The 16269-nt window shown below is 49.1% G+C and overlaps 1 protein-coding gene across 5 annotated transcripts in view; it reads left to right on the forward strand.

Moving 5' to 3' along the window:
• Positions 1-16269, forward strand: part of HMCN1 (hemicentin 1) — a 160943-nt gene that overhangs the window by 141632 nt on the left and 3042 nt on the right. For 4 of the 5 annotated variants that reach the window (XM_051793418.1, XM_051793425.1, XM_051793443.1 and 1 more), the window contains 14 exons: positions 535-705; positions 961-1131; positions 1697-1867; positions 2079-2228; positions 2404-2541; positions 2859-2980; positions 3767-4004; positions 4795-4857; positions 5881-6000; positions 6258-6392; positions 7768-7881; positions 8145-8270; positions 10412-10540; positions 14139-14489. In XM_051793418.1, coding sequence (XP_051649378.1) covers positions 535-705; positions 961-1131; positions 1697-1867; positions 2079-2228; positions 2404-2541; positions 2859-2980; positions 3767-4004; positions 4795-4857; positions 5881-6000; positions 6258-6392; positions 7768-7881; positions 8145-8270; positions 10412-10540; positions 14139-14489 — 2199 coding nt within the window. The remainder of the gene's footprint in view (positions 1-534; positions 706-960; positions 1132-1696; positions 1868-2078; positions 2229-2403; positions 2542-2858; positions 2981-3766; positions 4005-4794; positions 4858-5880; positions 6001-6257; positions 6393-7767; positions 7882-8144; positions 8271-10411; positions 10541-14138; positions 14490-16269) is intronic. The other variant, XM_051793434.1, reaches the window with a different exon arrangement.

Here is a 16269-nt window from a genome sequence, read left to right on the forward strand (position 1 = left end):
GCAGTGGGAAGCCATTCCCCCTTGTCCTGTCCCTCCAGGCCCATGTCCAAAGTCCCTCTCCAGCTCTCCTGGAGCCCCTTTAGGCACTGGAAGGCTGCAATAATATCACTCTGGACTATTCTCTCCAGGCTGAACAATCCCAACTCTCCCCTTTCCTCCCAGCAGAGCTGCTCCGTCCCTCTGCTCCTCTGGACTCTCTCCAGCAGCTCCATGTCCTTGCTGTGCTGTTCCCCAGGGCTGGAGCAGCTCTGCAGGGGGGTCTCACCTGGGGAGGCAGAATGCCCCCCTGCCCTGCTGCCCACACTGGGGGATCAGCCCAGGGCACGGGGGTTTTGGGGCTGCCAGCGCAGATGGATGGGTCACGTCCATCCCTCCTCCAGCAGAACCCCCAGGTCCCTGTGCAGGAATGCCTGCGTAGCCGAGATGTTCTGGAAAGAGTCTGTGACCTCCCCCGGTCAGCGTTCCTGAGGTAGCACTGCTCTGCTTTGCCATTCCCGCAGTCAGACTGTAACTGTGCCGTGCCTCTGTCCGCAGTGGATGGGAAGTGGGCCCCCTGGAGCAGCTGGAGCGCCTGCAGCGTGTCCTGTGGCGGGGGCAGCAGGCAGAGGACGCGGCTCTGCTCGGACCCGGCCCCGCAGTTCGGGGGACACAAGTGTGAAGGGAGTGACGTTCAGATGGATTTCTGCAACAGCGATCCCTGCCCCAGTAAGTGCTCCGGGTCGGGCTGCTCACCCCCTTCCTGGGGGGAGTGCAGGAGGGGAGGGATGCACTGCACAAGTCACACACTCCCACAACAACCAGGGGGCTGAACGGATCCCTTTCTTAGCTCTGGTTCTTTTTATTTTGGGGAAAGAGTTTAAGAAGTTACTCTCCAGTAGAAGCGTTTTCCTTGCTTTACTGTCTGGTTTTAAATAACTGTTATTAAGAGGAAGACAGATCAGATGTGACTTATTTTTTCAGTCCATGGCAACTGGGGCCCGTGGGGCAGCTGGGGCAGCTGCAGCCGGACGTGCGGGGGGGGCCAGGCCCGGCGGCACCGCGGCTGCGACAACCCGCGCCCCGCCAGCGGCGGCAGGGGCTGCGCCGGGCCCGACCTGCAGAGCCAGCGGTGCAGCACCGACCCCTGCCCAGGTGAGTGCTCGCTGCCCCAGGGCCAAGGCAGCTGGCTCTGGAGGGCATCCATAATGTGTGGGAGATTTTCATACTGTGGAAGGAATGTAGAACATCCCTGGAAGTGTCCAAGGCCAGGCTGGACAGGGCTTGGACCAACCTGGGCCTAGTGGAAGGTGTCCCTGCCCAGGGCAGGGGGTGGAACTGGGTGGGCTTTAAGGCCCCTTTCCACCCAAACTTTCTGAGATTCTGTGAAAATCCTTATAATTCCTTATGATTTCATACAATCTAATAATCCTCTGCCTTTTTAAATGACTGTCACCTGACAAGGATTTTGCCCTTCACATGTTAGATTTTCCCAAAAGGAGAGGGAATAAATCAAACCAGGACATAGCATATGAAAATGTCTCTTCCACTATGTTTCTGAGGGAGAAGGTTCACACCTGCCCACTAAGGTGGTTTGGTCATCCTTTGAACTATTCCTTTAACACACTGTTCCCTCAAGAAGTAATGAACTTGAGCATAACCGATGCAGCCTGAAACATTTAAACTGAAAAATGGCTTTCTTCGTTCTCCGTTTCTCCAGTGGATGGGAACTGGGGGCACTGGCAGCCGTGGAGCCCGTGCTCGGCCTCCTGTGGAGGGGGAGAGCAGAGCCGGGTACGCCTGTGCAGCAGCCCCGCCCCATCGAACCGCGGCCGGCCCTGCCCCGGGGACTCCTCCCAGATATCCCGGTGCAACACCCAAGCGTGTCCTGGTGAGTTCATTTACAGCTTGTGCCGTGTGGGGAAAGCCTGTGGCTCTCCTGATTTCACTGGTGCTCTCTCATGTGTTTCTCAGCTGACCGAGTAATTTAATTTTTTAAACCTCCCTTGCAATTTAAGCTCAATTCAGTCTCCCCTACAACATCCAACAGCACACATCATGTGGCCCATTTTTTTCCCTCCCTTCTTCCCCCCTCTACACAGGTGGGCCTGCCCGTGCCAAGGGCAGCATCATTGGCAACATTAATGATGTGGAATTTGGGATTGCCTTCCTGAACGCCACGGTGACGGACAGCCCAGACTCTGACACCAGAGTCATACAGGCAAAGATCACAAACGTCCCTCGGAGCATTGGTAGGCTTTTTCACTTTTATCACTTTTTTTTTTGCTCTGAGTACACCAATACATCCTGTCTTCTGGTTTAGATCTGAAGGGTTACCTTAGTTTTAGGTCTGCATGCACTCTTGGGGATGTGGGTCCCATGATGTTCAGATTAAAGCTCCCTGATGTTCTGTGGTCGTTCTTTCAGGCCCAGCTATGAGAAAGCTCGTTTCCATACTCAGCCCAGTTTATTGGACAACTGCCAAAGAAATTGGGGAAGCAATGAATGGGTTCACGCTCACTGATGCCGTCTTCAAGAGAGAAACTCAAGTGGAGTTTGCAACTGGTGAGTTCCCTGGGATAGACCAGCTCTTTCCGTGTCCATTAAGCTGGATAGATCCTGCATTTCTTAAAAAATTGCACAGGACCCTTGCTGAAACTTGAGTCTTGTGCTCACAGCAGTATTTTCTGAGTGACTGTGTCTGAGGCTTCAATACAGCTTTTAGAGCTGTGGTTTGGAACATGCCATGGTTTTGATGATAGTACCCCTTAGAAAATGCAAGTATAAAATAACTCGTCAGGGGATTCCAGTTCCGATGCCCTGTGGTAAGGGGAGTCCCTGGCTGGGAAGCTGGACACCCCAAGGTGCTCTGCAATCCCCAGGTGAGATCCTGCGGCTGACGCACGTCGCGCGGGGCCTGGACTCCGACGGGGCCCTGCTCCTGGACGTGGTTGTGAGCGGCCACGTGCTGCAGCTCCCGGCCCTGGCTGATGTCAACGTGAAGGTAAAGCTGCCATCCCTCCCTCCCTCCCTCCTCATCTAGGGTAAAGCAGCAAACACTAACTCCTGAAAACTGCTGTACTGTATGTGGCTTGTTTTATGCCTGGTTTAACTGATAGATGCTGATGTTGCCTTTGAAAGCAAAAAGTCGTCATCAGGCAGGTGATGTTGGTCTCTCAGGAATCTGAGATGTTGGCAGGTGGTGCTGAGAAGGGTCTTTAGGGTAGTTATTGCAGGCACATTGGTGTTGCTTTTGATAGAGCTGGAAAGGGGCATCTTTAACCTCTCTGACTTAGTCATTAGTTAGTGGTAGTTGACCAGTATTTCTCTGTGTTAATCCCACTGTACAATAAATATACATAAAGTTGTTGATATTTTACTACACTGCAATGTACTGTATGTCCAATATTTATACCTCTTTTTAGTGGCAGAATTTTTCTCTACTGAGTGTTTATTTAGCACATTTGTCAGCATCTGACTTAGAATACAAACAAAATATTCTGACCTGAAAAGATTGTTATTAAAGAGTAGGATCATTTTCAGGTTTTTGGCAGTGCTGTGGCCTCCATCATCAGGCTCCTCAGTACATCAGTCTGTATCTTGTTTAAAGAAAGGCACCAGGTGCTGTTAAGGTTCAGCAGTTAAAACAAGAGTGGAAAGGACACGTGTGTGTGAAATACCATTTGTTCAGATCAAACCCTTTCTCTGAACTCTCATGCAACTTTAAAATGCAAGATGGCCCAGGTTTTGTCTGCACTCAGCAGCTGATGCCCAAACCCTGCTGTTCCAGGATTACAGCGAGGACTACATCCAGACTGGCCCGGGGCAGCTGTACGCCCACTCCACCCGGCTCTTCACCATGGATGGAGTCAGCGTCCCCTACACCTGGAACCACACCGTCACCTACGACTACACCAAGGGCAAGATGCCCTTCCTGGTGGAAACACTCCACGCTTCCTCCATTGCAACGGACTACAACCCACTGGAAGAAGCTGTGGCTTTCAAAATCCAGGCTTCCATTGCAAAAGGTACTGTTCTAGTCTCTCCCAGAAATCAAACAATGGCAAAATAATGTCTTCTTCTCCTAGAATTCATTCCCTGTAGCCTCAAAAGGAAATTCTGTGAAAGTTGGGTAACTTTATTGTAGATCGTGAGACCTACCTGTCTCATTAATGTACCCACAGACTATTGCGGTTTGCGCTTCCTTCAGCCCTGGTTCTCACCACACTGCCAATGGCATCCCCAGAGTTAACCTGAAATAGTTCCATTTCCTTGCATGTCCCTTTCATTCTCTAAAATGAAATTATCATGGAATCCCAGAGTGGCTTGAGTTGGAATGGACTTTGAGGTCCATCCAGTCCCACCCCCTGCCAAGGGTGGGGACACCTTCCACCAGACCAGGTTGCTCCAAGCCCTGTCCAACCTGTTGCTTTTCTGTGGGGTCAGGGTGCTTTTGTGTGGTGGGTTTTATGTTTGGGTTTGTGTTCCCATACCTAATAAGAAAAAGGACTGTGTATTTTCTTCCCCCAGCAAAACCCACATAAATATAAATCAGGTAGTAATGAGGTTGAACTTGCAGTCACTCCAAGGGGAACCTCCAAACACCATTTGATGTTATTCAAACCAGCATAAAACATGTACTACTGACTTCTAGAGCCCAAGTAGAAAAACTACTAAAGGCTGGATTTAAAAGTTTCTGTTTTGGTGTTCAAGTATAGTAAATACTTTATAAATAGCTGGGCTGCAATTCTTAGTGCTAAAGTAGTAAAATGGCCATATTTTTATCCCCAAGTAACGTGTGCTTCCTTTCCCATCCAGGGGATCGCAGCAACCAGTGCCCTGCTGGGTTTGGTTTGTACTCGTCTGGGCCTTACTGCTCAGGTACTGATGGACAGGGGTGGTGTAATCACAGACTCATGGGGTGGGGGGAAGGCACCTTAAAACTCACCCCACCCTCTGCCACAGGCAGGATCACCTTCCACTAGCCCAGGTTGCTCCAAGCCCAGTCCAAGCTGGCCTTGGACCCTTCCAGGGATGGGGCAGCCACAGCTTCTCTGGGCAACCTGTGCCAGGGCCTTACTCACATGGAAGAGTTTCTTCCCAGTATCCCATTCTCTGTGTCCTGTCCCTCCATTTCCTTGTCCCAAGTCCCTCTCCAGCTCTCTTGGAGCCCCTTTAGGTACTGGAAGGCTGCAATAATGTCACTCTGGAGCCTTCTCTTCTCCCAGCCTGTGTCCAGAGCAGAGGTGCTCCAGCCCTTGGAGCATCTCCATCACCTCCTCTGGACCTGCTCTCAGAGGTCCGTGTCTGTCTGGTACTGAGATCTCCAGAGCTGGACACAGTGCTTGCCCCCAGGACCTACACCACCTTTAGTTAGAGTTTCAAACCATGCAGTACTTCACAAAGTGTCAGTGCCATTGACAAAGGGTGTGGATCCAATGGCAGATGAAGACTTTGCTTCTCTCCTCACCCAGAATGTGAGTAGTGCCAGAGAGCCTTTTCCTCAGTCCCTCAGATACACCTGAGGGACACTGAGCCTCAGCACCTGTAGAACAAGAAAGGACTTACCTGACCTGTGGGAGAGAAGGACGAGTGTTGGCAACCCAGACCACAGCCCACAGGTTCCTGCTGGGGAACCTACTGGATGGTTCTCTCCACCTCCATCCTGCTGGAAGGGTGTGAGCGTTCTGACTGTCTCTCTAGCTGACTGTCATGCTTGGTTTAGGGAGCACTCATCTGAGATACTTCATTGGCTTACTTTATTGGCCCCTGGAAGGTTGTCCATGAAGGGAGTTGTACAGAAGCTGCTCCATTACTGGGTCCAGTTTTGCCTCTGAGGAAGGGTCGCTTTGGTGCAGTTTGTTGTGAAGTCTCACTGGGTTTGCAAACGTTTCCTTGTTCCAGATGAAGATGAATGTGCTGTGGGAAATCCTTGTTCCCATACCTGTCATAACACCGTGGGATCCTACTACTGCTCCTGTCCCAAAGGCCTCACTATCTCTGCTGACGGGAGGACGTGTCAGGGTAAGAGAGGTGCTGCTGGGGACAGGTCGGATACAAAGCGCCCCTTAAACACTTTAAGGCCTTAAAATGCCTTAAAAGTCACTCACATTGCTAAGGAAAGGTTCTATTTAGGCCATTTCTCATTACAAGAATGCAACTTCTTGGTGGTATTGTAATTATTTCATCCCTGACTGAAATCAGCTAGTATTTCTAGCTGCTCACACTCAGGGTGCTGTGTTCCCTTGTGCTGGGGGTTTTCAGGCTGTTTGTCATTCCAGACATCGATGAGTGTGCGCTGGGAGGGCACAGCTGCCACCCTGGCCAGGACTGTGAGAACGTCATGGGCTCCTTCCGCTGCCTGGTCCGGTGTGGGAGCGGCTTCCGCAGAACGGCCGACGGCTTCGGCTGCCAGGGTATGGGGGCTGGGGTTGGGTTTGGGGTACATGGGGGCTGGGGTTGGGTTCGGGGTACACGGGGGCTGGGGTTGGGTTCGGGGTACACGGGGGCTGGGGTTGGGTTCGGGGTACACGGGGGTGTGGGGATTGGGTTCGGGGTACACGGGGGCTGGGGTTGGGTTCGGGGTACATGGGGGTGTGGGGTTGGGTTTGGGGTACACAGGGGTTTGGGGGTTGGGTTTGGGGTACACGGGGGTGTGGGGTTGGGTTTGGGGTACATGGGGGTTTGGGGGTTGGATTCAGGGTACATGGGGGGTGTGGGGTTGGGTTCGGGGTACATGGGGGCTGGGGTTGGGTTTGGGGTACATGGGGGTTTGGGGGTTGGGTTTGGGGTACATGGGGGGTGTGGGGGTTGGGTTTGGGGTACATGGGGGGTGTGGGGGTTGGGTTCGGGGTACATGGGGGGTTTGGGGTTGGGTTCGGGGTACACGGGGGGTTTGGGGGTTGGGTTTGGGGTACAGGGGGTTTGGGGGTTGGGTTCGGGGTATATGGGGGTGTAGGGTTGGGTTTGGGGTACACAGAGGTTTGGGGGTTGGATTCAGGGTACATGGGGGTTTGGGGGTTGGATTCAGGGTACACGGGGGGGTTGAGGGTTGGATTCAGGGTACACAGGGGTTTTAGGGATTGGATTCAGGGTTCGTGGGGGGTTTGGGGGTTGGATTCGGGGTACATGGGGGGCTTGGGGGTTGGATTCGGGGTACATGGGGGGGTTGGGGGTTGGATTCGGGGTACACGGGGGGTTTGGGGGTTGGGTTCGGGGTACACGGGGAGTTTGGGGGTTGGATTCGGGGTACACGGGGGGTTTGGGGGTTGGGTTCGGGGTACACGGGGAGTTTGGGGGTTGGATTCGGGGTACATGGGGGTTTGGGGGTTGGATTCAGGGTACATGGGGGTTTGGGGGTTGGATTCAGGGTACATGGGGGTTTGGGGGTTGGATTCAGGGTACATAGGGAGTTTGGGAGTTGGCTTTCAGGAACTGAAAATGCTCCTTCATGCAACTGAAAGTGACTTTGAAGGTGCACCTCCAAATATCTGCCTATAAATTTTCATTATTAAGGTTGTGGATCTTTGAGGGTTGGGTTTTTTTAATGGGCAGATTTTTACCTTCTTTTTTTTTTTTTTTTTTTTTACCCTTTTGCTTTTTCTGTCTTTAGCAATAAATTTAAAATCCAGTCAGGGAATAACTTAACACTCTTGGGTTTGTCTTTTACAAAGATGGGAGAGCAGCAAACATTCCTGAGCAGAACTCCCTGGGGTAACAGCCAGAGCTCAGGTAACTGAGCCCACAGGGCAGTTCCCAGTCCCAGTGTCAAGGATCTGTGTTGTTCCACAGATGTTAACGAGTGCCAAGAGTCCAACTCCTGCCATCAGCGTTGCTTCAACACCATAGGAAGTTTCCACTGTGGCTGTGACCCAGGATTCCAGCTGAAGGGCAGAAAATGCGTGGGTAGGGATGAAGTGCTGAGTGTCCATTCCCTTTCTCCAGCAGAGTTCAACATTTACTTGTCACTGTTTACGAAGGAAAGTCCTGCTGTGATGATACACTTGGTCTGTACTTCTGAATCTGTAAAACACTCCTAAAAAGCAGAGGAAGCAGGAATTGGGCTGACTGATGCATGAGCATGAAATGATTCAAAGGCATGGTCAGGTGTAATTTCATTATATAGAGGCCAAGCTTTGTTTATTTTGTTTCCTTTTTGTTTGAATAAGATGTTAATGAGTGCAGGCAGAACGTGTGCAGGCCTGATCAGCTCTGCAAGAACACCCGTGGTGGCTACAAGTGCATCGACCTGTGTCCCAGTGGAATGACCAAAGCAGAGAATGGGACCTGCATTGGTGAGTAGCAGCACTGATTCACTCCATGGTGATGAGAAACACAGGGACAGTGGTGATTTTTAAATAATCCTGAAGCTTGTCCATCTCCCGTTATTAACATTTGCACATATTAAGGCACCAACTTTTTTTCAAGTTTAACTTAACATCCATATTTAACTTTTGAGAATTAGTATTAAAAGATGTGTCCTTGCCACCTCTGGTTATCCATTGTTTCTTAAGAGTTTGGCTCAGAAGCTCTGAATTAAGATCCCAGGTCCTTGCTGCTTATCCACTGCCTGGTGGATGAGGGGAAGGCTGTGGATGTGTCTGTCTGGATTTCAGCAAAGCCTTGGACACCATCTCCCACAGCATCCTCCTAGAAAAGCCTTGGACAGGGGCACTCTGTGCTGGGTTAGGAACTGGCTGATGGCCAGGCCCAGAGAGTGGTGGGGATGGAGCTGCATCCAGCTGGGATCCGTCACCAGTGTGTCCCCAGGGATCAGAGTTGGGCCCAGTCCTGTTTAATATCTTTACTGAGGATCTGGATGAGGGGATTGAGTCCATCATCAGCACGTTTGCAGATGACACCAAGCTGGGGGTGTGTTGATCTGCTGGAAGGCAGGAGGGCTCTGCAGAGGGACCTGCACAGGCTGGATCCATGGGCTGATTCCAAGGGGATGAGGTTCAACCAGGCCAAGGGCCGGGTCCTGCCCTTTGGCCACAACAACCCCCGGCAGCTCCAGGCTGGGCCAGAGGGGCTGGAGAGCAGCCAGGCAGGAAGGGAGCTGGGAGTGGGGATGGACAGGGAGCTGAACAGGAGCCAGAGTGTGCCCAGGTGGGCAAGAGGGCCAATGGATCCTGGCCTGGATCAGGAAGAGTATGGCAGCAGGAGCAGGGCAGGGATTCTGCCCCTGGACTCAGCTGGTGAGGCCACCCCTGGAGTGCTGTGTCCAGTTCTGGGCCCTCAGCTCAGGAAGGACATGGAGGGGCTGGAGCAGGGCCAGAGAAGAGCAGTGAGGCTGGGAAGGGACTGGAGCACAAGTGCTGTGAGGAGAGGCTGAGGGAGCTGGGGGGGCTCAGCCTGGAGAGGAGGAGGCTCAGGGGAGACCTCCTGACTCTGCAACTCCCTGACAGGAGGGGGGAGCCGGGGGGGGGAGTTGGGCTCTGCTCCCAGGCAGTGATCAGTAAGACAAGAGGGCTGGGTCTTAAACTGTGCCAGGGGAGGTTTAGGTTGGACATTAGCAAGAAATTCTTTCCAGAGAGGGTGATCAGCCATTGGAATGGGCTGCCCAGGGAAGTGGTGGATTCTCCGTCTCTGGAGGTTTCCAAGATGAGACTGATGTGGCATCAGTGCCATGGGCTGGGAACTGCAGTGGTTGCAGATCAAGGGCTGGCTTTGATGATCTCACAGTTCTCCTCCAACCCGACTGATTCTATGATTCTATAATTCTGTCTTCAGGCTTTTTAACAAGCTGATGTTATAGATGCTACCAAAGCTTTTACTCTCATGGGATCATGGAATGGTTTGGGTTGGAAGGGGCCCACCTGCCATGGGCAGGGACACCTTCCACTAGCCCAGATTGCTCCAAGCCCCATCCAACCTGGCCTTGGACACTTCCAGGGATCCAGGGGCAGCCACAGCTTCTCTGGGCAACCTGTGCCAGGGCCTCCCCACCCTCTCAGGGAAGGATTTCTTCCTCATAACTAACTTAATCTCTCCTCCTTTAGTTTAAATCTGTTCTGCCCATGTAAAAGTTGCTCTCCCTGTTTTTTTGTAAGTGCTAAAGTACTGAAAGGCCACAATGAGGTCTCCCTGGAGCCTTCTCCAGGCTGAGCAATCCCAGATATGATATCACAGGAAGATGGATTCTCTCTCTTTGTAGAATAGCTCATCACATTGGAAACCTCAATGAAAAGTTTTGAAAATTTATGGAAAAAGTGTCTGTAAATGCCAAACAGTTGACAATTTCTCTCTATACCTGCCCAAAACCTGCTTTCAGCTTGTGAGCCCCGGGCTGTGCTTGGTACCACACGTTAGACAGTAATGCCTGACTCGGGCACCAGGGAAAAAGAAGAGTGTGCATTCAGAGGGCCAGATGCACCCAGGCTCCTCTGCCTGCCTTCCCCAGCCCGTGGTGAGTGTTGCTTTGCTGTCCCTGCAGATGTGGACGAGTGCCGTGCCGGGACGCACCAGTGCCGCGCGCCCCAGCTGTGCGAGAACACGCGGGGCAGTTACCGCTGCCTGTGCCCGCGGGGCTTCCGGGCACAGGGCATGGGCAGGCCCTGTGTGGGTAAGCTGCAATCACCCTCCTGTCTCCCCCTGCTGCTGCTGCTGCCTGGGCTGGCTGCTCTGGCACACGGCACTGCTGTTCCTGGTGAACGCTGTGCTCTAGAGAGGAGTTTGCCCTCGAGTCCCAAATTGTCCATCCAAAACAAAGCATCCGGTTCAAAGCAGTCAAAGCTAAATGGTTCCAAACGGAGATTGGTTTGGGGCCATGCTTTGAAAGCAAAGTGTAAAAGGGTCTCAGGGCACTGGTGGATGGGTGTGGCGAGTGACCTTTCCACAGGAGGCTTCGTTTATAAAAACCAGGTGAGATTTGTTGCTGTCCCCTGGCCTGCACTGGTTCACACGTGAAGGCAGTCACACAGGGAATCACGTGGATTCCCCTGTGGAGAGCACCCCAAGGAGAATGTTGTGAGAGGCAGGATAGACCCAGAACTCACTCAGGGACATCCCAAACACCCCTCCCCACACAGCACTGCCAAGGGGGTTCCCCACAGGGTAGAGCAGAGGGAGCTGAACGCGTTTATCCTGGTGTGGGTGGCTCAGAGCAGGGTAGGAGCGTTCCTGTCCGTCCCAGGAATGCTGACCACACAGTCACTGCCCTGTGCCAGCTCTGCAGAGCTGTCTGGCACGAGGCCCTGCAGAGCTTTCTCCCACACACGGGTGGAGCAGCTCGGGAGGCTCTCACAGCTCTGACGTGGAGAGCAAGAGTTTAGTATGTGCTGTCAGTGCACAGAACACTTCCTGGCATTTAACAGACCTCAGGAAGGCACTGGAATCATTTAGCATCACCTTTTTTGCATTTATGTAGGATACTTAAAACAAAATAGCTGATCCACCCTGCTAATGATTCCTGAATGTCAGTATTTGACATTTAGTGAGGTTGGTTGTGGTCGCTCTCATGTATCAGAGCAGAGAATTATTCCTCCCTCATGACTTCTTCAAGATTAGCTTTCCTAAGTGATAAATAGCTATTTTCTTATTTATTTTTCTTTAACAACCTAAGATTTTGAACTACCAAAACCCAGGAATGTTTGGGTGTTTTTTTTTAAAGAGATTAAATTACAGTAAGAAAGTGTTTGGCTGTAGACCAAGATGTTACTTCCACCATCAGCATCTCTACTGAAATAAAATCAATCCCAGACTTCTTAACATATATTAAAACCATGTAAACTTCTGGCAGGAATAAGCTAGATGAAGTCTAGGACTGTGGGTTTCCACAAAGCACCAGCAACTGCCCTAAAGCTGCCTTCTGACCAAGGACCACTGAAAGCTCCCTCTTAAAAGTATGACTTGAATTTTTATCCTTTCAATTTTTATCTGCTTAAAAACATATTTAAAATATAGTTTCATCCAAAGCATTAGTTCATATGTTAATAAAATCCACTGAATTACAGCATTTCTGTGGAATCTCAACATACCAGGTCACAGGTGGAAAGGCATCACAAAAAGCTGCTATAAAGCATGTTTGTATATAACACATGCAAGGCTGTCTAGAATATAAAATCAAATATTGTTCTTCAAATTTAAGAAAGCCTGAAAATGTAGCTATTTTAATTTCAAAGTAATTTTACCTTGTTCTTGTAAGTATTAGGATTGCCACCCCTCAGTGAGCTCTTCTCACAGGGACAGCCATGGGGTAAACACAGGTGACTCTGGGGTTTTGTATTGCACAGGCTGCTCCTGCAAAAGAAACTGCTCCAATTTTCACCTGTTTTCTTTCATTCTATGATAATCTTCTATTGCTCATTCACAACTTGTTCCAGGGACACTGGTTGTCGTAAAGAATTATTGTTAGTTTCTTTTATGCATGTACAGAATGTAAAACTCAGCCCTTAAGTGCCAAGGAAATTATAAGTTTTAGGGTGAAAAACAATGAAATTAATACACTTAAAATTCAGATTAGTTGTTGCCATACAAAAAGTGAAGTTCTCTTGTTTGCAAAACCTGACAATCCTACCCTGAGGATTTTCACGAATATATTATAAAGCTTCAGTTGTTTGTTTGCCAGATAACAGTTGGGAAATACTGTAATACTCTGCAGTAATTACTCCTGGATTTCCCACTCTTAAAACATTTAATTATTAATACCCCCCTAAATTCTTTAAAACCTTAAGTATATCAGATATTAAACACTTCATAAAAATGCAGTGTAATGTTCTGCTATGTTTCTGACAGTACTGCTTTTTAAAAACCATTATCATGCAGTTGTGGCTTGCAGTGTTACAAACTCAAAAATCCTCTGTTCAGAGGGAAGTGTAACAACATTGGCTTAATGGCATTTTTACAATAATAGTCGAAAGAATATACACTATCCACTAATATTAAATAATTGAGTCACTATTAAGATAATTTTTAGTTTCTAGTTACAAAAAGGTTTATAATATGTGTCAGTTACACATATGTTGTGATGTGTGTTAATATTGGGTTATTTATTTCTGGACATTGCAGAGTTGTTTGGAATTTGCAGATTCTTGTCTTTTTCTAGTGAAGACAGACTGTAAGTTTGAAAAGAAATACAGTGATGTCAAATTTCCAGCTGGGCCTGAAGTAACTTGAGGATAATTTTAGGAAATTTCTTACTGGCAGTGCCAGAGAACCTGTGGGGGCAGGTCAGATCCTGAGAGCACTCCCAATTTACTCAGAGTGAAGGACACTCAGCATGTTGTAGCCTAAACCCTTTACTCTGTCTGCTCAGCACTCAGGTTTGATTCAAGGATGGGGTGGGTCAAATTACTTTGGATTGCAATTTAAAGGAAAACAACTTAAAAAAAATGCATTGCTTAAGAAAACAAAAATAATTTTATTTCTTAATTGTATAAAAGTGAATTAATATTTGCTGTTAAGTCCCCAACCTGTCACAGCTGGGATGACCAATAACAGAATCACAAGTTAGAACTTACCTGACCTCTTCCCCCCTGCAGCCTTGAAACTCGTCCTCCAGCCCTGACCCCATCCCTGGAGTGTCCAAGGCCAGGTTGGATGAGCTTGGAGCAACCTGGAATAGTGGAAGGTGTCCCTGCCCATGGCAGGGGGTGGCACTGGGTGGGCTTTAAGGTCCCTTCCCACCCAAACCATTCCAGGATTTCCCCACAGTAACCACACTGGAGCCTGTTGCTCTTCCCTCCGTGCCGGGTAATGAGTTTCTAACACTGCACTTCTCTGGAAGGCTCTGTGTTAAGTATTCTTCCTTTAAAGAAGGGCCTGGCAGCTTCTCCCACTCATCCTTAAGTGTGTAGCACTTAAAGAAAAAAACCCAAACCATTACTAAATAGTATTGAAGAGCTGAGGCTGAAACACTGCATACTTGAGGCAGGCCCTTCAGCAGGGCTCCTGTCCGGAGGGAGCACAGTCACACTGAGCCTCACAGGCTCATTTCTTAGAGAGTAAAGGTGTGGGACAGTCCAGGACAGCATAACCTGCCTGCTTGGCATCGTGTTCTCCATGTTTTACTGCCCTCAAAGTCTCACCCTTGTGTCTTCAGCGTGTTCCTCAGACTGAGATAAGTATCTGTGTGTATGTATACGTATAGTTACGTGTTGTTGTTTGTTTGTTTTCTCTCCTTTCCACATGGTTTGTGGCTCTGGATCATGTGCCATGGGCAGACATTAATGAATGTGAACAAGTGCCTAAACCCTGTGCCTTTCAATGCACCAACACCCCCGGCAGCTTCAAGTGTCTCTGTGCACCTGGGCAGCAGTTGCTGGGTGACGGGAAATCTTGCGCCGGCTTGGAGAGGCTGCCAAGTTCTGGGGCCTATTACAGTAGCTATAACTATGCTCAGTTCTCCCCTGGGAGAGACAACCAGCAACAGCAGCACTATTACAGGCACTCCTCAAATCTCTACAGCTCCTTCTCAGAGTATAGGAACAGCAGAATACCTTTCTCCAGGACTAGAAGGAACATTAGAGAAACTTGTCCTGAAGGCTATGAGGCAAGAAATGGCAGATGTGTAGGTAAATGTCAGTCTATCTCTGCAACTCTCTTCTTTTGGGCCTTATTCTTAGGTTACTCTTTGATGTCTACCAGGGGCTGAGGGTTTGTGGTGCTGTGGGTTTTTTTTCTGTTTACCCTGGTCAGTACTCAGAGGGTTCTGCATGTTCTTGCCTCTCCTGTCTTTGCTCACATTGTAGCAAAAATGTTTTCAAACCTCCTTGTAACCTCTTGTTTTAACTGTGCTTCTTATTGTGTGTTTGCCAAATTATTCTCTCTCCCTTACTCTCTTTCTCCTGATCACAGTAGCTCACCTTGGTGAATCTTCTCATGCTCCAAAATCCACCAGCAGCCCCAGTCTAGTCCCATTGCTTCTGTCAGACTCCCACTGATGGCAGCAACAATCTGGTTCAGAAAAGTTTTGGATAAAGATTTTAGAGTTGGGCACACTGGGGCCAGTCAGTGTCACATGGGCAGTAGGCACAGAAGCTTTTAGATTATTGTTATTTTATATAAGAAAAGGGGTTACAACATAGTTCAGCGAGCCTGGAGAGACTGATGGTAAGTAAACAAATAGGTTTTCAGGAGTTGTGGCAGTGACAGCACAGGCATTTCTTCCCTGAGGAGGAGACTAGGCAGCTACAGGAACTGGCAAGCTCTGCCCCTGGTTTTTGGGGGGATATAAAAAAAATTACTTAATTTTTGGAAATACACTTCTTCTAAGCCAGACTTTGCCAGCTTATCTCATGTTTTGAGTATCTTAAGGAAATGACAAATCCCAGTAGGCACAACGTCCTTCCAGGGTAAATGGTGATCTACAGAGAGGTTCTAGCATCAGAATTCCTGCTGGGATTATACAGTGAGATATAATGGTGACACACATGAACAGGCATTTCATAAATAATGTAAGGCCAGGCAGACATCAGACCTTGTATTTAAGTTACAAAGAGATTTCAGTAGTCACATACCTGGGGGTGGTACAGCAGTTGAACTGAGAGGCCCAGGGACACAGCTCCCACTGAGGGAAAGGGGAAGCTCCAACCTCTGATCTTCATCCCAGTTTCCAGTTGGAATTAGTTAATATTCTTGTACTTTTGTTTCGTGTAATAATCATCTAGGTTTAAAAATGACTGTTTAATATGAAAAATACACCCAAATGATACTTTTGTTGAAGTTCTTTCAACAGACAACCATCAGGATTTGATAACAACACACCAGAGGTTTCTGTTCACATCTGCTTCTCTTCTCTGTTTACATTTTGATCTAATGCAACCCCTGTAAATTAGAGAGAGGGAAGCCAAGACCTTCCTGCCACTGGTTTAATCATGCAAATCTGAAATCTTGCATGAGATTAACTGTATTGCTGTGCTGAATTAGGCAGATGTTTGAAAAGCCACTATAATTATAAATTACCTGTGTCTAAATCACACTAGTTTGCTTTGCAAACTTTACATAATGTGGTCTGGTACTTCTGTATTTGAGAAAAAAGTTAAGAGCAGTTATTGATAGTCTTTCCAGATACTGACTTAACTCATCCCCGTGGCATAGGGAAGGTTGTTTGGAAGGGAAACAGTGTTCCCTGAGGAGGGACTGACTGTAGGAACCACTTCCCCACTGTCAAGGCAGGATAACTGATGTGGGTGTTCCCCAAGCATGTGGTTTAACACCTGATTATCAGCTGATCAGCTCTGCTTGCCTTGGGGGCAGATCTGTGTTTGTATAACCCTGTCGGTGGACACAGATCCCCCCTCTCCCGGTCCCTTCAGCTGGGCTGTGTGCTACAGCTGCTGTCCCAAGAGAGCA

The sequence above is a fragment of the Manacus candei genome, unplaced genomic scaffold (assembly GCF_025592945.1).
Source record: "Manacus candei isolate 608988 ecotype Guabito, Panama unplaced genomic scaffold, ASM2559294v1 h1tg000005l, whole genome shotgun sequence".
Classification (NCBI taxonomy): domain Eukaryota; kingdom Metazoa; phylum Chordata; class Aves; order Passeriformes; family Pipridae; genus Manacus; species Manacus candei.